The sequence below is a fragment of the Apteryx mantelli genome, chromosome 1 (genome assembly GCF_036417845.1).
Source record: "Apteryx mantelli isolate bAptMan1 chromosome 1, bAptMan1.hap1, whole genome shotgun sequence".
Lineage (NCBI taxonomy): Eukaryota > Metazoa > Chordata > Aves > Apterygiformes > Apterygidae > Apteryx > Apteryx mantelli.
Window position 1 is genome coordinate 24647232 of NC_089978.1, and position 13972 is coordinate 24661203.

Genomic DNA, 13972 nt, shown 5'->3' on the forward strand with positions numbered 1-13972 from the left:
CAGCTCAGAGGAAGGAGTGTGTTACAGTGCCTGTGAAGCCCTATTAAGGTAATATTTTGTCATCCTTCCTGTTCCCTGACGCGACTGCTGTCCTCTTTCCGGTTTAAGGCTAGTGCTGAGGAGCTCAGACCCTTGGTTTGGGCACTAATCACTGTTCAGTCTTAGGCAACCCTGGGAAGCAACTGCTCCAGAAAGACCCAAGAATCCTTTAAAGGCAAGGGAAAATTGACTTGGCTCTTGCCTCCCCCGATCCAGAGTGAGTCACGGACATGCTGCCTGGACCCAGTAGGATGTGGTGTGGGTCAAGCCCACCTGCAAGGAGTATGACTGCCTCAAGTGCTGCACCCACTCTCTTTTGCCAGACCTGCCTTGGAGGCTATGCACAAGATGGAAAATGAAGTAAGTTCCTTGCACTGGAGATGCTGTGTCCCACCATGGCCTTCCCCCAGATGCAAGAGCCCTGGTTCAGGCTTTGCACAGCCATGCTGTCAGCCTGCCAGCCAGCCAGCACCCAGCCCCTGGCCCAGCAAGCCGCAGAGCACGTGTAGTGCTCACATGCAGCGCAGTGGCTTTGCAGCCAGTGCTCACCACTTCCTTGTCCTCTCCTTGCCCATTGGGCAAGGCCCTGGCAAACTATTGCACCCTGTGCAGTCCTGCTGATCATGCTGGCATTTGGCTTTGGTCTTTAGCAAAAGGAGGAGAGGAAGGTCAGCATGGAGAAAAAAAAATGCCCCAAAGAAGACAAATAGAAACTTTTAAATAAATTTGATGAGAAAAACAGAATGACATGGGGCCCAACGCTGAAGAAGTCAGAAAAAAAACAATAAAACATTTGCAAAAGTGTCTGGGGCTGGACAGTGCTCCCATTCCTGGTGGGGTCCAGGCCCATGCCCATGCAAACTGGTCTCACACCCAGTCCTGGGCACTAGCTGCAGCGCAGCCACCCATGCCGAGAGCACCCGCTGGCAGGGCTTGATATAGTCCCCAGCCTGGCTGCACGGCTGCACTTCCCAGTGGGGTTTCTTCTGGCTGAGAGTGCGAAGTACACGCAGAAAAAAGCAAGGGCAACTTGGCCAAACTGATCAGACCTTTCTTATTTTCATCTGTGGCCAGGACTGGTGAGTTGGTTCATATTGCTATCCCTTGTCCCCACCATTTAACCAGAAAGTGGAAATGGGCCACAGTCTGTGCAAGGCAGGCTCTGTTAGAGCACAAGAACTGCTCATGGTGAGGCTGTGATCTACAAAGTCTGTATAAAGCAGATAAAACCTAGGAGACTTTCGGAAACTAACAACTGGAAAAAACTCCAGACAAGTCAAAAAGTATAAGATGAAAAAAAGCACATAATTTAAATGATGGGACATTACAAGCAGTGCAAAAGGGCACCAGACACTTTGCAATAGTACTCTGCACACACAAACAGGGATCCTCACTCCAGCACACAACTGGACACAATTTTCAGAGGAGACTTCCCTTCTTCCAATTTCTCTGCACTGCGGCTAATAAATCTGGCTGGATGACTATCAGCACCGGATTTATGGGCTGTTTTACAAGTATCTGACATTAAGCAATTCACTTCTGAACATTTAAGCACTGCCTTATCTTGTCTGCCCTGGCCCTTAGGGCAGGATGAACATTTTGCATATTTACGGTTACAAGAAAAATAAAATAAAATAAAATAAAATAAATGTGCTTTAATTGTTTTTCCTATTAAAATTCATTGTTAGCTCAACAACATTTCTAAGACCTTTCGGACCAATCCCTGAGATTCATCGGGGGAGCACTGACAGGCAGTGCCCGCGTTCCCCTGTTATCTAGCAAACTCCAGGGTAAAACAAAACAAAACAAAACAAAAAAAACCCCGAAACGGAACAAAACGAACATAATAATAATAATAATAATAAAGCCATGGCCACGCTTCCCCCGGACGACGAGACACAGACACTGTACACTCTGTACACAAGGCCGCGGCCGGCCCCGCGGGGCGTCGTAGTGCATAGGCGGGGGGTCTCGGCGCCCGCCGTGCCCGCGAGGCCCCCGGCGCGGCCCCGGCGCGGCGCCCGGCGCCCTCCAGCAGTCCTCTGCGCTGCGGCCGCGGCCGCGGCCGCTGCCACTGTCACTGCGGGGCGGCGGGGCCCAGCGCGGCGGCCGCCCCCGCCGCGGGGCCCTGCAGCGGGGCGCCGGGGCTGAGCGGCTCCGGGCCGGGCGCGCCGCCGGGCTGCGCCTGCTGCAGCTTCTTCTTGTTGATCTTCCTCTCCTTCGCCCGCCGGTTCTGGAACCAGATTTTCACCTGCCGGAGGGGAGAGCGGGGTTTGGAGCGGGGGGCCGCCCCAAATGCCTCCCCCCCCCCCCCGCAGGTGGGGAGGTGTTGCCCTCGCCACCCCAGCCCTGCAAACCGTCCCGAGGGTGCGCTCGGCCGGGGGAGCGCCCCTCCGCGCCCCTCCGCGCCGCTCCGCGGGCGCCGGCCCCGCGGAGCCCGGCAGCACGTGGCTGGTGCCGGGAGCCCCGCTCGAGGGACAGACCTGCCTCTCCGAGAGCCCCAGGTTGGAGGCCAGCTCCGCTTTCCTCCTGATGGTGATGTAGCGGCTGTAGTGGAACTCCTTCTCCAGCTCCAGCCGCTGGTGGTCTGTGTACACCACGCGGTACTTGTCTTTCGTCCTGGTTTTAACTGCGGAGAAGAAAGGCAGGGTTAGAAAAGCAAAACCAAAACCAAACGGATTGACTGCGTTTCTCCCCTCGCCCGAGCACCCCTCTCCATGGTAGCTCTTCGCCGATGCAGGGCGAGCAGGATCAGGCCACCTCGTCTTCCTGCTCGCCTCTCCCTGCACAGAGCTTTGTTGAGAACAGCAAACAGAGGGGAGAGTAGCAGTTAAACAGTTCCTCAGACCTTGGGGAAATATTGCAAAAACTGCAGGAATGTCATTTGTGAACACAAGACAAGAGCGGGCTCTCAGCCCCGGCAGCCAGCCCCGTATTCCAGCGCACTTCCACTTATTTCGCTTAGGACACCTTTATTTTGCGCGGTTTTTGTTGCTCGTTTTGTTTTGCCTTCCCTACCGAGGACAAACTTTTACAAAGAGAAGGGAGGATAAAGAAAAGTAAAAAAGAAACGAAGGAAGAAAAGCCCCGTTCCGGACATGGCGGATTTGACGGGGGATTCGTCTCTCAACGAGAACCACGAATCTCGGTGCCGAAAACCGGGAGCACCCGGCGGGGGCCTCTCCGAGCCCGGTGGGGTCTCGCCCCAGCCCAGCCCCGCCCCGGTTGCTGCCCCGGCGGGGTCGGGGCAGACCCCAAAGCGCCTTTTCGGTGACCCTGGAAGGGCGACATGCAATATCAGCGCTCCAAATAAATAAATAAATAAATACGAAGCCGAATGCAAGCGAATGCCCGCCGAGTATGCATTGCTGCATCAACTGACCTTCTTTCTTCTGATTGTTTCTTGTTTAACTGGTTATATCCCCGGCCCTCTCGTTCATCAGAGAGATCTGAGGAGTGGGGAGTTTCTGCCCCCTAGGTGCTTAATGGCTAGCAGGCTGACTTTGTTCAGGTAAACTCTCTGCAAACCACAACAAAAGCACCCTGTAAAGATACAAGCCTGATCAGAGAAAACTCCCCAGAGCCAGTGAATAGGGAACACAGTCCCAAACAATGCAGGACAAGGAGATCTTATCAAAGAAAAACCCTTCTCAAAGCCTTAATGACAGACACATTCTGTTTGAATTACCACTACTGAACAAATGGCGGCAGGCGCTTTCATCCCCCCGGCCTTGCACATTAACATAAACACTGGCTCCAAAGGCAGAATTTGAATGGAGACAAGGGACCAGCCACCGCAGTACAAGCCCAAACTGTGGGAACACCACGAGCTGGAGTGGGGAGGGAGACGGGCCCGGCAGAACCCCAGCTCCGCCGCCGCCGTCCCGGGGCGCTGCCGGGGCCGGCAGGGACCGGGGCTTCCGCGGCGGCGGCGGGACCCACCGCCCCTGCCGCTCTCCGCGGAAGGCAGGGGATGGAAGGGGAATGCCAGAAGTCACTATTTACTGCGAAAGTCGCCACCCCTTTTTTCGGTCACTAAAAAAATATAAATAGATACAAAGACAAAAACGGAAAAAGAAAAGGAGACAACAGTAGGTGAAGGGGTATATCAAAGCCGGCAGGCACGCATCTCCGCGCCGCAGATGCAGGGGCAAATATAAAAGAGAGCCCGGCTGGTCTGCGGGGGTATTAACATCACAAGGGAGCGCGGCGCCGGCCACGGCCCGGTCGGGGCTCCCGCCGCCAGCAGCCGGACAGGGCACGCCTCCGCGCCGCCCGCCCCCGCCCCACGGCACGCGTGGGCCGCGGCGGCCTCCGCACGATCCGCGTGGGGCTGCGACAAGGCAACGCGCGGCCCGCGTGGGGCTGCGGCCGCCACCGCACGATCCGCGTGGGGCCGCGGCGGGCACCGCATGCAGGGGAAAATATAAAACCCGGCCCGGCCGCGCGGAGATGTTAATAAAGGGTAGGCGCCCAGTCACTCAGAAACAAATGCGAAGCGACACCGGCCGATGATTTATATGACTATAATTGGTTATAAAAATCTTTTAAGTGGCTATAAGTGGACGAGCCAAGCAGAGGGAGGAAGACCGAGCATTTCCCCGGGATCCCCGGCAGTTCCGCCCTGCTCCGACCACTCCGCGAAAGCGCACCCGCGGGTCCTCTCTCCCCCGACAGGGCGCACGACCTCCCCCGGCGTCCTACCTCCCTGCGGGGCCAGGCGTTGCCCGCGGGGCTCGGCGCGGCTGGCGGCTCCCCCGAGCAGAGCCATTCCTGCCTCTACCTCTACCCCAGCCCGCCCGCACAGGAGCCCCGGCCCGGCAGTGCCGTACGCCCCACGCGGAGCGCGCAGCGCGGGTCGGCTGTCAGCTCAGCCCAGAGGCCTTCGCTCTTTTCCAGCAATAGCCAGCAGTGAAACAGGACCGGGACTCGCCAAGATCGTCTCTTAAACCGGTTTGTCTCGGGGTGTTTTTTCCGATTTTTGTTTTTTGGGGTTTTTTTTCTGACCCACTTTTTGAAGGCACCAGCAGACGGGTCCGCCACAAGCAAATCCAGCCCTCGGCCGCCGCGCCGAGCGGCAGGAACCCGCGGCGGCCCCGACGCCGCCCGCCCGCCCGGCTCGGCGCAGCGCGGCGCGGCGTGGCGCCTCGGCGGAGCGGGCCGCGGGGCGCGCACCCCCGGGCCAGCCCGCCCGCGGGCGCGGCTCCTTGCTCCCGGCCGCGCTTACCCTGGCTGCTGAGCGGGGGCTGCGCCGGCTTCCTCATCCACTCGCAGAGGCCGCGCCGCTGTCCGCCGGGGGAGAGCGGCTCGGGGGCGGCGGCGGCGGCGTTGAGGGGCTGCATGACGCCGGCGGAGCAGTGGGGCGCGGGGCCGGCGTGGTGGTGGGCGTGCGGGTGGTGGTGGTAGTCGGCGGAGCTGTAGGCCATGGCGGCGGCGGGGGAGCCGCCGTTGAGGCCGTGCACGGCGCTGGCGGCGGCCGCCGGCGCCCCTTGGCCGTAGGCGCCCCAGTCGTCGCGGAGCGGCGCGCCGTAGGGCGCCGGCCAGGCCGGGCCGGGGGACTGGGCGCTGTCGAGGTTCACATGGTATCCGCCGTAGTCCGCGTACTGCGGGGCGCCCACGAAGTTCTGCGCCGCCAGGTTGAGCCCCCCCGAGTGGCGCACGGGGCTGGGGTACATGGGCCCGTCCTTGTCCAGGAGGTAGCTCACGTACATGATGGCGGGGCCCCGGCGGCAGCTCTCCACATACTGCTCGGGGCTCTCGGAGCTGCGCGCCTGGTGCCTGGGGACGGGCTCCCCGGGGCGGGGAGGGGGCAGGCGGAGGGGCCGCGGCCCGCGCTGCCTCGCCGCGGGAGCGCTCCCTCGCTCCCGCTCCCGCTCCCGGTCCGAATCCAATGGCCGGCAGCACTTACATGATTAACGATTGTTTACAAGGCTCTATTAGTAATGGCCCAGACACACCAAAGGCAGGTGACGTGGAGAGGCGCTGGGTATATAGCTACTACCCCTAAAAGAAGATTTGCATTTAAAAAGATAAGGAGAGGGCAGCGACCTGATCACAGCTAAATATTCAAGCCTTTATTGTTTAAGAGCTTCCTCCTTCCATTGCAACCTGGTGCACTTTAACCTCCAATCACAGGTTCAAAGGATGAAATCAAGAGACTTGCAAAAGACAGAGAGGGAGATCTAAGGGCGAGGGTGGGAATATGGGAACCGTGTATCACGGGCGATCTGCAGGCAGCACTTTAACCAGCTCTTCTCCGTGCTTAGGGTTGGGGGGGGGGGAAGGGGCGGAGGAGGAGGGAGTTTTGATTAAAAATCCACAAAGCAATTTTGTCGTGGTTGTTTTAAGCAACAAACCTCACCGCGACGGCCTACTTCTCTTTCTAACGCTCTTCCCACCCGCTCCCGCTCCCGCTCCCGCTCCCAGTCGGTTATGGGCGATGGAGGCGAGGTAAGAGGAGAAATCCACCCCTTCCAAGGCAACAGCTTAAGTTCTCTCGTTTATGCCAGTAGAGCTTCGAGGCGAGGCGCTGCCCTCCCTCCCACCCGCCCAAGCCTTGGTCCCGATGCTGGGCAAGGGCGAAGGCTGGGGACGCCTTTCTTTTGCACCCCAGATGGCCCCGGCGGCTCGACGTGCGCCTCCGCCTAAAACGGCGGCCGCCCTCGGACGCGCCGCTTGAGCGAGGCCGGAGCATCTTTAGGCCGCAGAGGAGCCTCACAGGGGCCTGCTGACTCCGTCCCGGTGCCGGATCCGGCGGGGACACTCGAGCCGGCGGCGCTGGGGCACCCGCGGAGACGCTTCCCCCGCTCCTATCCACCTTCGCCCGCCGCCCGGCTCCCGCGGGTGCGCGTCCCGCCGGGGTGGACGGGGAGCCAGAGGCAAGCGGAGCTCGCCGAGCCCACGGGGGAACCGGCGACCTGCCCCTCTTCACTCAGCGGTTTTTTCCTATGCCGACGCCTTGGAAACCCACTCGAAATCCTCTCCCTGGAGAGCGGCTCTCGGGCGAGGGGCAGACGGCTTCCCCGGCCCAGCGAGCCCCCTTTGAAGAAGCGACCCCCTCTCATCTCCCCCCGTCGCTTTTATGCCTTAACTTTTCACCCTGAGCGGGGACAATGCAAGAAAACGCTTGCATATTTGCATGTCTTCCTCTGACACAGAGACGAAACCTTTCGCCCGCAGAGAAAAGTGGATGGCGATGGGCGCGTCCCCCTGTTTTCCCACCACGTTTCGCCGGAGCCCGGAGCGGCGCAGCAGCGGTTCCCCGCCGGGCCCCTCCCGGCGCCCTCGGCCGCCGGTGCCGTCGGGCGGACAGCGGCAGCGGCAGCGGCGGGTGCTGCGGGGCTCGCCCCACGGAGCCCCGCGCCGTGCCGGTCCCGCGAGGTCCGCGGCCCCTTGGCTTCCCTGCGGAGCTCGAGTTCTCTCTGTCCTAAGGGTATTTTTCCTCCCCCAGCGGTGACTGTTCTGCAGGCACAAAAAATGACACTCCCGGGGTCATTTTCACGGAGAGGTTTGCAACTGAGGGCGGCTTTGAGCTCTGCAGCTGCAGATCTCCTCCCGAGCCACGCTCCTTTAAAATCTCGGTCTTATCCCCCGCCTTCCCAGGGCTGCTCCGACGGATCCCTTTGGTGCGGAGCGTGGGAATGCCTCCTAGCTTTTTTAAAAAATCTGAGTGGGAAAAATTCAGCAACATTTCCTGACGTGTCTGCCGAAGGGATCCGGGAGAGACCCGTGCCAGTGACTCTGTGGGATCACTAGGGAAGCAGGGAGCACTCCTCCCAGGGGGACACCACGGAGAAGCCCAGTCGAAGCCCAGGTCTCCGATCTGGCGCAGCCCTCGCCCGGGTATTAGAAATGTGATACACTCACCAAACAGGGTCTGTATAGATTTATTGTATTTATCATATCGCGCGCGAGTACTGTATATATATATATATATATATGTATATAGAAACACGTATACAAACACATATACACACACACACGCACATATATATATATATATATATATATATAGTGAATTCAATGCATGCACAATAAATAAGTGTCCACACAGTCACTTATCGTTCACAGTCTTTCTCTCACGGCCGTGGTTCTGATCCTACAATATCAACGAAATAACAACCCGGACGGGAGAAATGCCTGCCAGCCGCTTTCTCCGGAGATGATTTCTCTGTCTGCTGCGGATTTCTACCACCAACCCTTACCGCCCCCCCCCCCCCCCCCGCAGGAGGGAGAACGGGGAGAGGGAGCAGAGCTTGCAACCCCCAGCACTCTCTGTGCCAGCGACTGACATGTAACTCTGGAAAAGAAATGTTGTGTCCCTTCAGTGTAATCGCCTCTCCTGATAAGCACCGACAAAACCGATCTATGCATACGTGAATTTGATGAAGCCATAAACGGAAGACGGGGCCATTAAAATGACAAAACTCTGAACATGTTGTATTAAAACGCACCGAAACCCAGCCAAACCCCAGATCAGCTCGGGCCGGTGCCTGAGGCACACGGTGGCCGCAGGGAATAGGCTCCATCGGTGAACTCCTGGCAGGCAGACTGCAGCGCTTTGGGGATGAGACCCGACGCCAGCCCGAGCTGGCGGCGTCGGAGCACAGGGGCGAGGGCGGTGGGGCGGGAGGTGACGGAGCCCAGAGAGGTGACACGGGCAGGGATCCTACGGGCAGCAGGAGATCTATCACGGAGCGGATCAAAGCCCCGGGGCTTCTGCAGAGGAGCTGGGCAAGGCTGCGAGGCGGCGCCGCAGCCTCCCGGCCTGCCCGGGGGGCGCCCGGTGCGCACCGCTCCGCTCTCCCCGGTCCCGACTCTGCCTTTGCCTGCCGGAGAGAAACCCCAGCCGTCCCCTGACCTCGGACACCGGGTCCCGCCGGCCGCCTTCCCCCGGGACGCGCGGCGAGGGGGCGGACGCGCCCGCGGAGCCCCGCGCCGGCCGCGGCTCGGCCCGGGCGCCTCGGCTGGATCCGCGCAGAGCTGCCTCGCTCCGAGCCCGGCGCAATGAGCTGCCTGTGGGACCTTCCGAGCCTGCTTGTTAAAATAAGGGCTTCCCCATCCCGCACACACGCCGAGCAGGCTGTCCCGGGGGCGGGGGGGGGCAGCCGGGGGAGGAGAGCGCACAGGGGATTCAAGCTCTCCTGGGCAGGACGCAGCGCACTCTCCGGGCCGATGGGTGCTATTTGAAGGCCGGGGGGTGAGGTGTCGCCCCTCAGCAGGAACAACCTGAGGGGTCTTTTGCTCCCTGTCCCCTTCCCTCCTTGGCTTTCTCCGTGCCCCTCCGTGCCCAGAGCGGGTTCGGGGACAGCAGCTCCCCGAGCCCGGCACTCGCTCTCCAGCCTTTCCTGCGTGGCTGGGCGCTCGGTGGGTTTCATCGCCTTTCGACTGGGGCAGGATTCTCCCCCCGCAGCGATCGGTGCCTGCGATCTCTTCCAAACGCGGAGTTTTGGGAAGAGGGGAAGGGCCTCGAGCCGTTTCTTTCTCGCCCGGGTTTCCCCCTTTTCTCCCCGCTGTTCCGGCGGCAGCGGAGGGTGTTTGGCACACGACCGAGGCGGGAGGCCGTGGGGGTTTCCCGAGCCGGCCCTAGCTGCCCGCCTGCTCCTTCACTGCCTCCTTCTCGGGATTTTCTGCCGGCTCCGGCCCAGACCCGCAGCCCCAGGAGCGGAGCGCGTCCCATCAGGGAGCCCCGGCGCGGCCGCACGGCCCGGGCGCAACAGGCAGCGCCCTGCCATCCGCTCCGGGCCGGGCCGGGCCAGCCCGCACCCCGACACCGGAGTGCAGGCGAGGCCCCCAGCTCTCGCTCTCTGCTTTCCTTGCCTTCTTCTATTTCGTTAGATCCTGAGTGGGGAAAAGCGACCCGACGCTTACGGAGCTGGCAAGTGCCAAATCGGCACGGCTGTTTGCAGGGAAATAACGGCGGATTTCTTTTCATGCTGATTCACGTATTTTCACCGGACTGCTTTTTCACCCAAGGATCCTACCCCAGGAAGATGCGGTCCGTCACCGCAGCCAGTGCAAACCCCTCGCCCGGTGTCTCCGGTCACGGCAGCCCTCAGCACAGCCGGGACGAGAGGCGGTCGCCCAGGCAAGCGAGCGAGAGCCGAGCGGGGCTCTTTGCGCTCCCCTCCGGCCGGCAGGGCCGGGAGCTTCGAGTGTTTTTTCGCTGGGGGCTCCCCGCCTTCCGCCCTTCAGCCCCATAGTTAATTCTTGAGCTAAAATAATCATTTCCGAGAGGATCTGCCTGCCCTCGGGGGGAGGCAGGTCAGCAGCCATGTGACTGGTGCGAAGTGCCGGGGGCAGGGCGCCTCGGACCCCGAGGGAGCCGGGCAGGAGGTGCCCGGTCTGAAGCGGAGACCTGGGCTCCGAGCCCGCGATCTTCATTGCCTCTAGCCCCAGGGTTTGTGGGTGGACTGCGGGATACAGAGGAGAGCAGCAGCTGCCTCTTTCCCAGCACATCCCGGGGACCCCCATCGCAGAGATGCCCCCCGTAAGCCTCGGGAAAAGGCGAGCGCCGCGCAGCCCCGGCGATCGCTTCTTCCCGGGCTGCTTTCCCTGGACTGGACGCTTGCAGGGATGCGGATTCACCCTTTTATTCATTTCGGATTGTTTTCGGATTTTAAAGATATTTTTTCTGCCACTTCGGAGAAGCTCGGAGGCGGAAAGAGAACCTCCCTTTCCCCCTTCCTTAACGACGCGGAACCGGGAGCTTTGTTTGCAAGGTTAAAAAAATGCCTGCTTGAAAGCCCTTTGGTGGCCAAGGAGAGAGAAGGGAAGAAGGAATCGTGTGTTAGTTAGTCTGACCTGTGGAATTTATGACTCCCCCTAAGCACAGACATGATAAGGACTTAGAAAACATCTTGGATCTTTTCAAGCCGGCAGCCCCCGAGGCTTTGATGTAGATTACGTTGCAGAATAACCCAATACTTTTATCGTAGGGTTGATACTCGGCTTGTTTAAGCACATGCCTCTAGGAGCGGGTTAGATGCTAAACGCTTGCTCCTGAGCGGATTCGCGTTGCTGGGGATGGAACAGAGACGGGGGAGGGGAAATGGCCGCTCGCACCCAGGGCCGCGGCCCTGCACCGGGCCCCGCCGCGGGCTGTTCCCGCTGCCGTCCCGGCAGGAAGCGGCCCCGGCCAGCCGCGGCCCTTCGGACAGGTGCTGTCGAGCCTGAGCTTGGATCGCCCCGGCTTCCCTCCAGGAATCAAGGACATAAAGAAAGTGTGTGAGGGGAGAGGGGGGAGAAGGGGAAAAAGCCAGATTATTTGTCAGAGATTTCGTTCAGCAATAGGACACCTGGGATTTTCCCCTATCGCTCAGATCTTGTTCTTAAATCCCTGTCTGAGAAATGCTCCGTTTGTCCTAGTAGGGGGGCCAAAGGCTGATCCTAGTCTCACTCCCCGAGCCTGTTTACATGGGCTGGGCGTTGCTCTGCTCCCTTGGAATCGCTGGTGTACGGGTCACTGGTGTTGGAGCCCCTTTGGGCCACTAGCTTCTCCTGGTTGGTGAAATACAGCTTTTGCCTGAGTCGCTTTTTAGAGTGTAAATGGAAAGGAAAGCCGGCCAGGTTTAGGTCGGCGGGGGGAGAGAGGAAAAATGGATAGCAGGGGGAACGCACCCCCCATCCCGCCCCACGCAGGAGCGCGGGAGATCTGCGTTTACCCACGCAGCATCTGCTTCTGCTTTCCGGGCACTGGGGGGGAAAAAAAACCCCAACAGACCAAAACCTAAAGACCCCCCCCAAATCCTAGCAGTCAGCACACAGCAGCGCGGCTGCCCCTCCTGGCTCCCGGACAGGGCGCAGCCGCCTGGGCGGGCGCTGCAAGAGCAAATGCCCCCACGGCCCCGAGGGAGAGGCCAGCCCAGGCGCAGGAGCCCGGGAGCAAAGCGCCTGTGCCCGGCCTCTGCTGGGCTGTCCCGCCTGGGAAGGCCGCGGCTGCTCCGCTCACGGGAGCCGTGAGTCACCCGGCAGCGGTCGCCCGTGGCGCGGCCCCGTCGGCGCGGCAAGCCCTGCCGGCGGCGTGCGGTGGCAGCAGCGGGCCCGCTGCCGGGGAAGGCGGGGCGCTGCCGTCGGGCAGCGGGAGTTTGGTCACCGGGAGCGCAGGGCTCCGCTCTTATCGCCCCTCTGCCCCCAGGACACCCATCCACGCACGGACACTCCTCAGAGCACGCAGGGCGGCTGTTATCTTCGCCTGCGCGGAGCCCAGCGCCCTCGGGGCTCCCTGCGAGGCAGGGTTTGGTAGGAGCGCGGTGCTTTTCAGCTGCACGCGTTCAGCTTTACAGGAAGAGAAAGCAGGGGACACCGAGTCTTGCAGGCAGCCTGGCTGTAGAGGTGCCACCGAGCCGCCCCGTCCCTCGGCCAGAGCGATGCTGCTCCTGGGGGAACCGCAAGCCCCAGCCCACCTGACAGGACGATGTTGCTAATGTTTGTGTTGGCTCCTTCCCTAAGAAAAACATCAAATTCCAGCTGCAAAATGATTTCCACACAGTCACCACCAGCAAGCCCCCCCGGCCAATGCCCCCCCCACCCCCACCCTAGGGGCAGTTTAAAGGCTGATGTCCTCATTGTCTCCCTAACTGATTCATTTCCTATATCTCCTGGCTTTGAAATGTAAACTTCATGGAGAGGTGATGCACGTCCGGAACCATGTCTTCCTACACGTCTTGACAGCGCTAGTACTGCTGATTTATTTTTCCCCAGGACCTTGCAGGGCGAGAAGCTATGCGGTGCCTTCCCCATAATGCCATCTCCCTCAGACCATGCTTCACAGTGGGCCCAATCCAGCAAACCAGTCCAGCCGGCAAAGGCATGAAGTGACTCTTGCCTGTGTAGACTGTTTGCGGGGTCGAAGGTTACAAAGGTGGTAAACACACGCAATCTTGCAGGTCTATGGTATTTCATGAATAAGAAGCACCAAGTCCTGCTAGGCAATACAGGAGTCCAGGAAAGGCAGCTGCAGAGCCCTTCCTTGGCCTGATGGGGAGCAAGCCAGGCTCCCATACACAGTGTTGTTGTGGGATGTCAGAGGGGTTGCCCTGGCTCATTGCTTCCTAAAATACCCTCCTTGGGACTGCACTTTTTCATGCCATTATTCTGTTGCCTGTTCCTGAAAACAACTCTATTTATTCTAGGGCTATAAGAAGGCAGGAGAAGACTTCTTGATGTTATCTCCAAAACTCTTACCTCCAAAGCAAAAAACCCCACTCCATTTGGCTCCAAGGAGAGACTGGTGTCTCTCCACCACCTCCTGTTTGATCCCAGCAGTCTTGTCGTGGCCCCTCATCTCATTTTCCTGGTCTGGAAAACTGTGGCCAAACATGGTTCTGGAGCCCCCCGAAAGAGTTAAAGGTAGGGCTGGGCCCAGATCTCAGGGCCAGGTTCATAGCTTTGGCCCACACTGCCCTCCTCTGGCTGCTCACTTCATGGGCTGAACTACTTTGGCTCATCCCTGGCTCTCAGTAGAGGATAGTTCAGACAGATCACAGTCCCAACATTTAAAAAAGGAGTTTGGCTCTGTCTTGGTTTAATCCCTCAGACCCTGTGTGCCCAGGCCACCTCCAGTCTACTTCCTTTGGCACAGTGACTCTAGAGGCTTTTCTAAAGGATATTCCAGTCCATATCAGTTAAGTACTTATTTTTCCATGAGAAAAATGGGGGAAGCTGTAGGCACCTCCCTCTCTTTAGGATATGAAGCCTCCAGCCCTCTTAGAACCAAATTCCAGGCTTTCTTCAGCTGGAGGGCAACCATGTCCCAAGGGAGTGGACTATCCACTAGACTAGGGCATGGTGCAAGGAAGACTGCCACCAGCCCCCAGGAAGTGGGGGGGACCCTGGTGCATGCAGGAATGCAGGAGTCATTGGGCTGGACAGAGAAGGGGCAAACACTTGTCTAATTGGACACTAGTGCCCAAGGCATTGACCAGGGAAGGAG

At 59.8% G+C, this 13972-nt stretch overlaps 1 protein-coding gene across 1 annotated transcript; it reads right to left on the minus strand.

Annotated features, from left to right (window-relative positions):
• Positions 1–2116: 2116 nt before the first annotated feature.
• On the minus strand, positions 2117–6000 carry CDX2 (caudal type homeobox 2). Its single transcript, XM_067290778.1, has 3 exons — positions 5267–6000; positions 2523–2668; positions 2117–2290 (listed from the first exon to the last, which is right to left on the minus strand). The coding sequence occupies exons 1-3, from the start codon at positions 5748–5750 to the stop codon at positions 2117–2119; spliced, it is 804 nt and encodes a 267-aa protein (XP_067146879.1). The 5' UTR covers positions 5751–6000.
• Positions 6001–13972: the final 7972 nt, after the last annotated feature.

Bases quoted from the DNA above. Each gene is read 5' to 3' on its own strand.
- CDX2 (XM_067290778.1), bottom strand. From the start codon at position 5,750: ATGTACGTGAGCTACCTCCTGGACAAGGACGGGCCCATGTACCCCAGC. The intron at 2,669-5,266 runs GTAAGCGCGGCC...TCTTCTCCGCAG, and splicing joins GCCCCCGCTCAGCAGCCAGG to TTAAAACCAGGACGAAAGAC. The intron at 2,291-2,522 runs GTCTGTCCCTCG...CCCCTCCGGCAG, and splicing joins TGGGGCTCTCGGAGAGGCAG to GTGAAAATCTGGTTCCAGAA.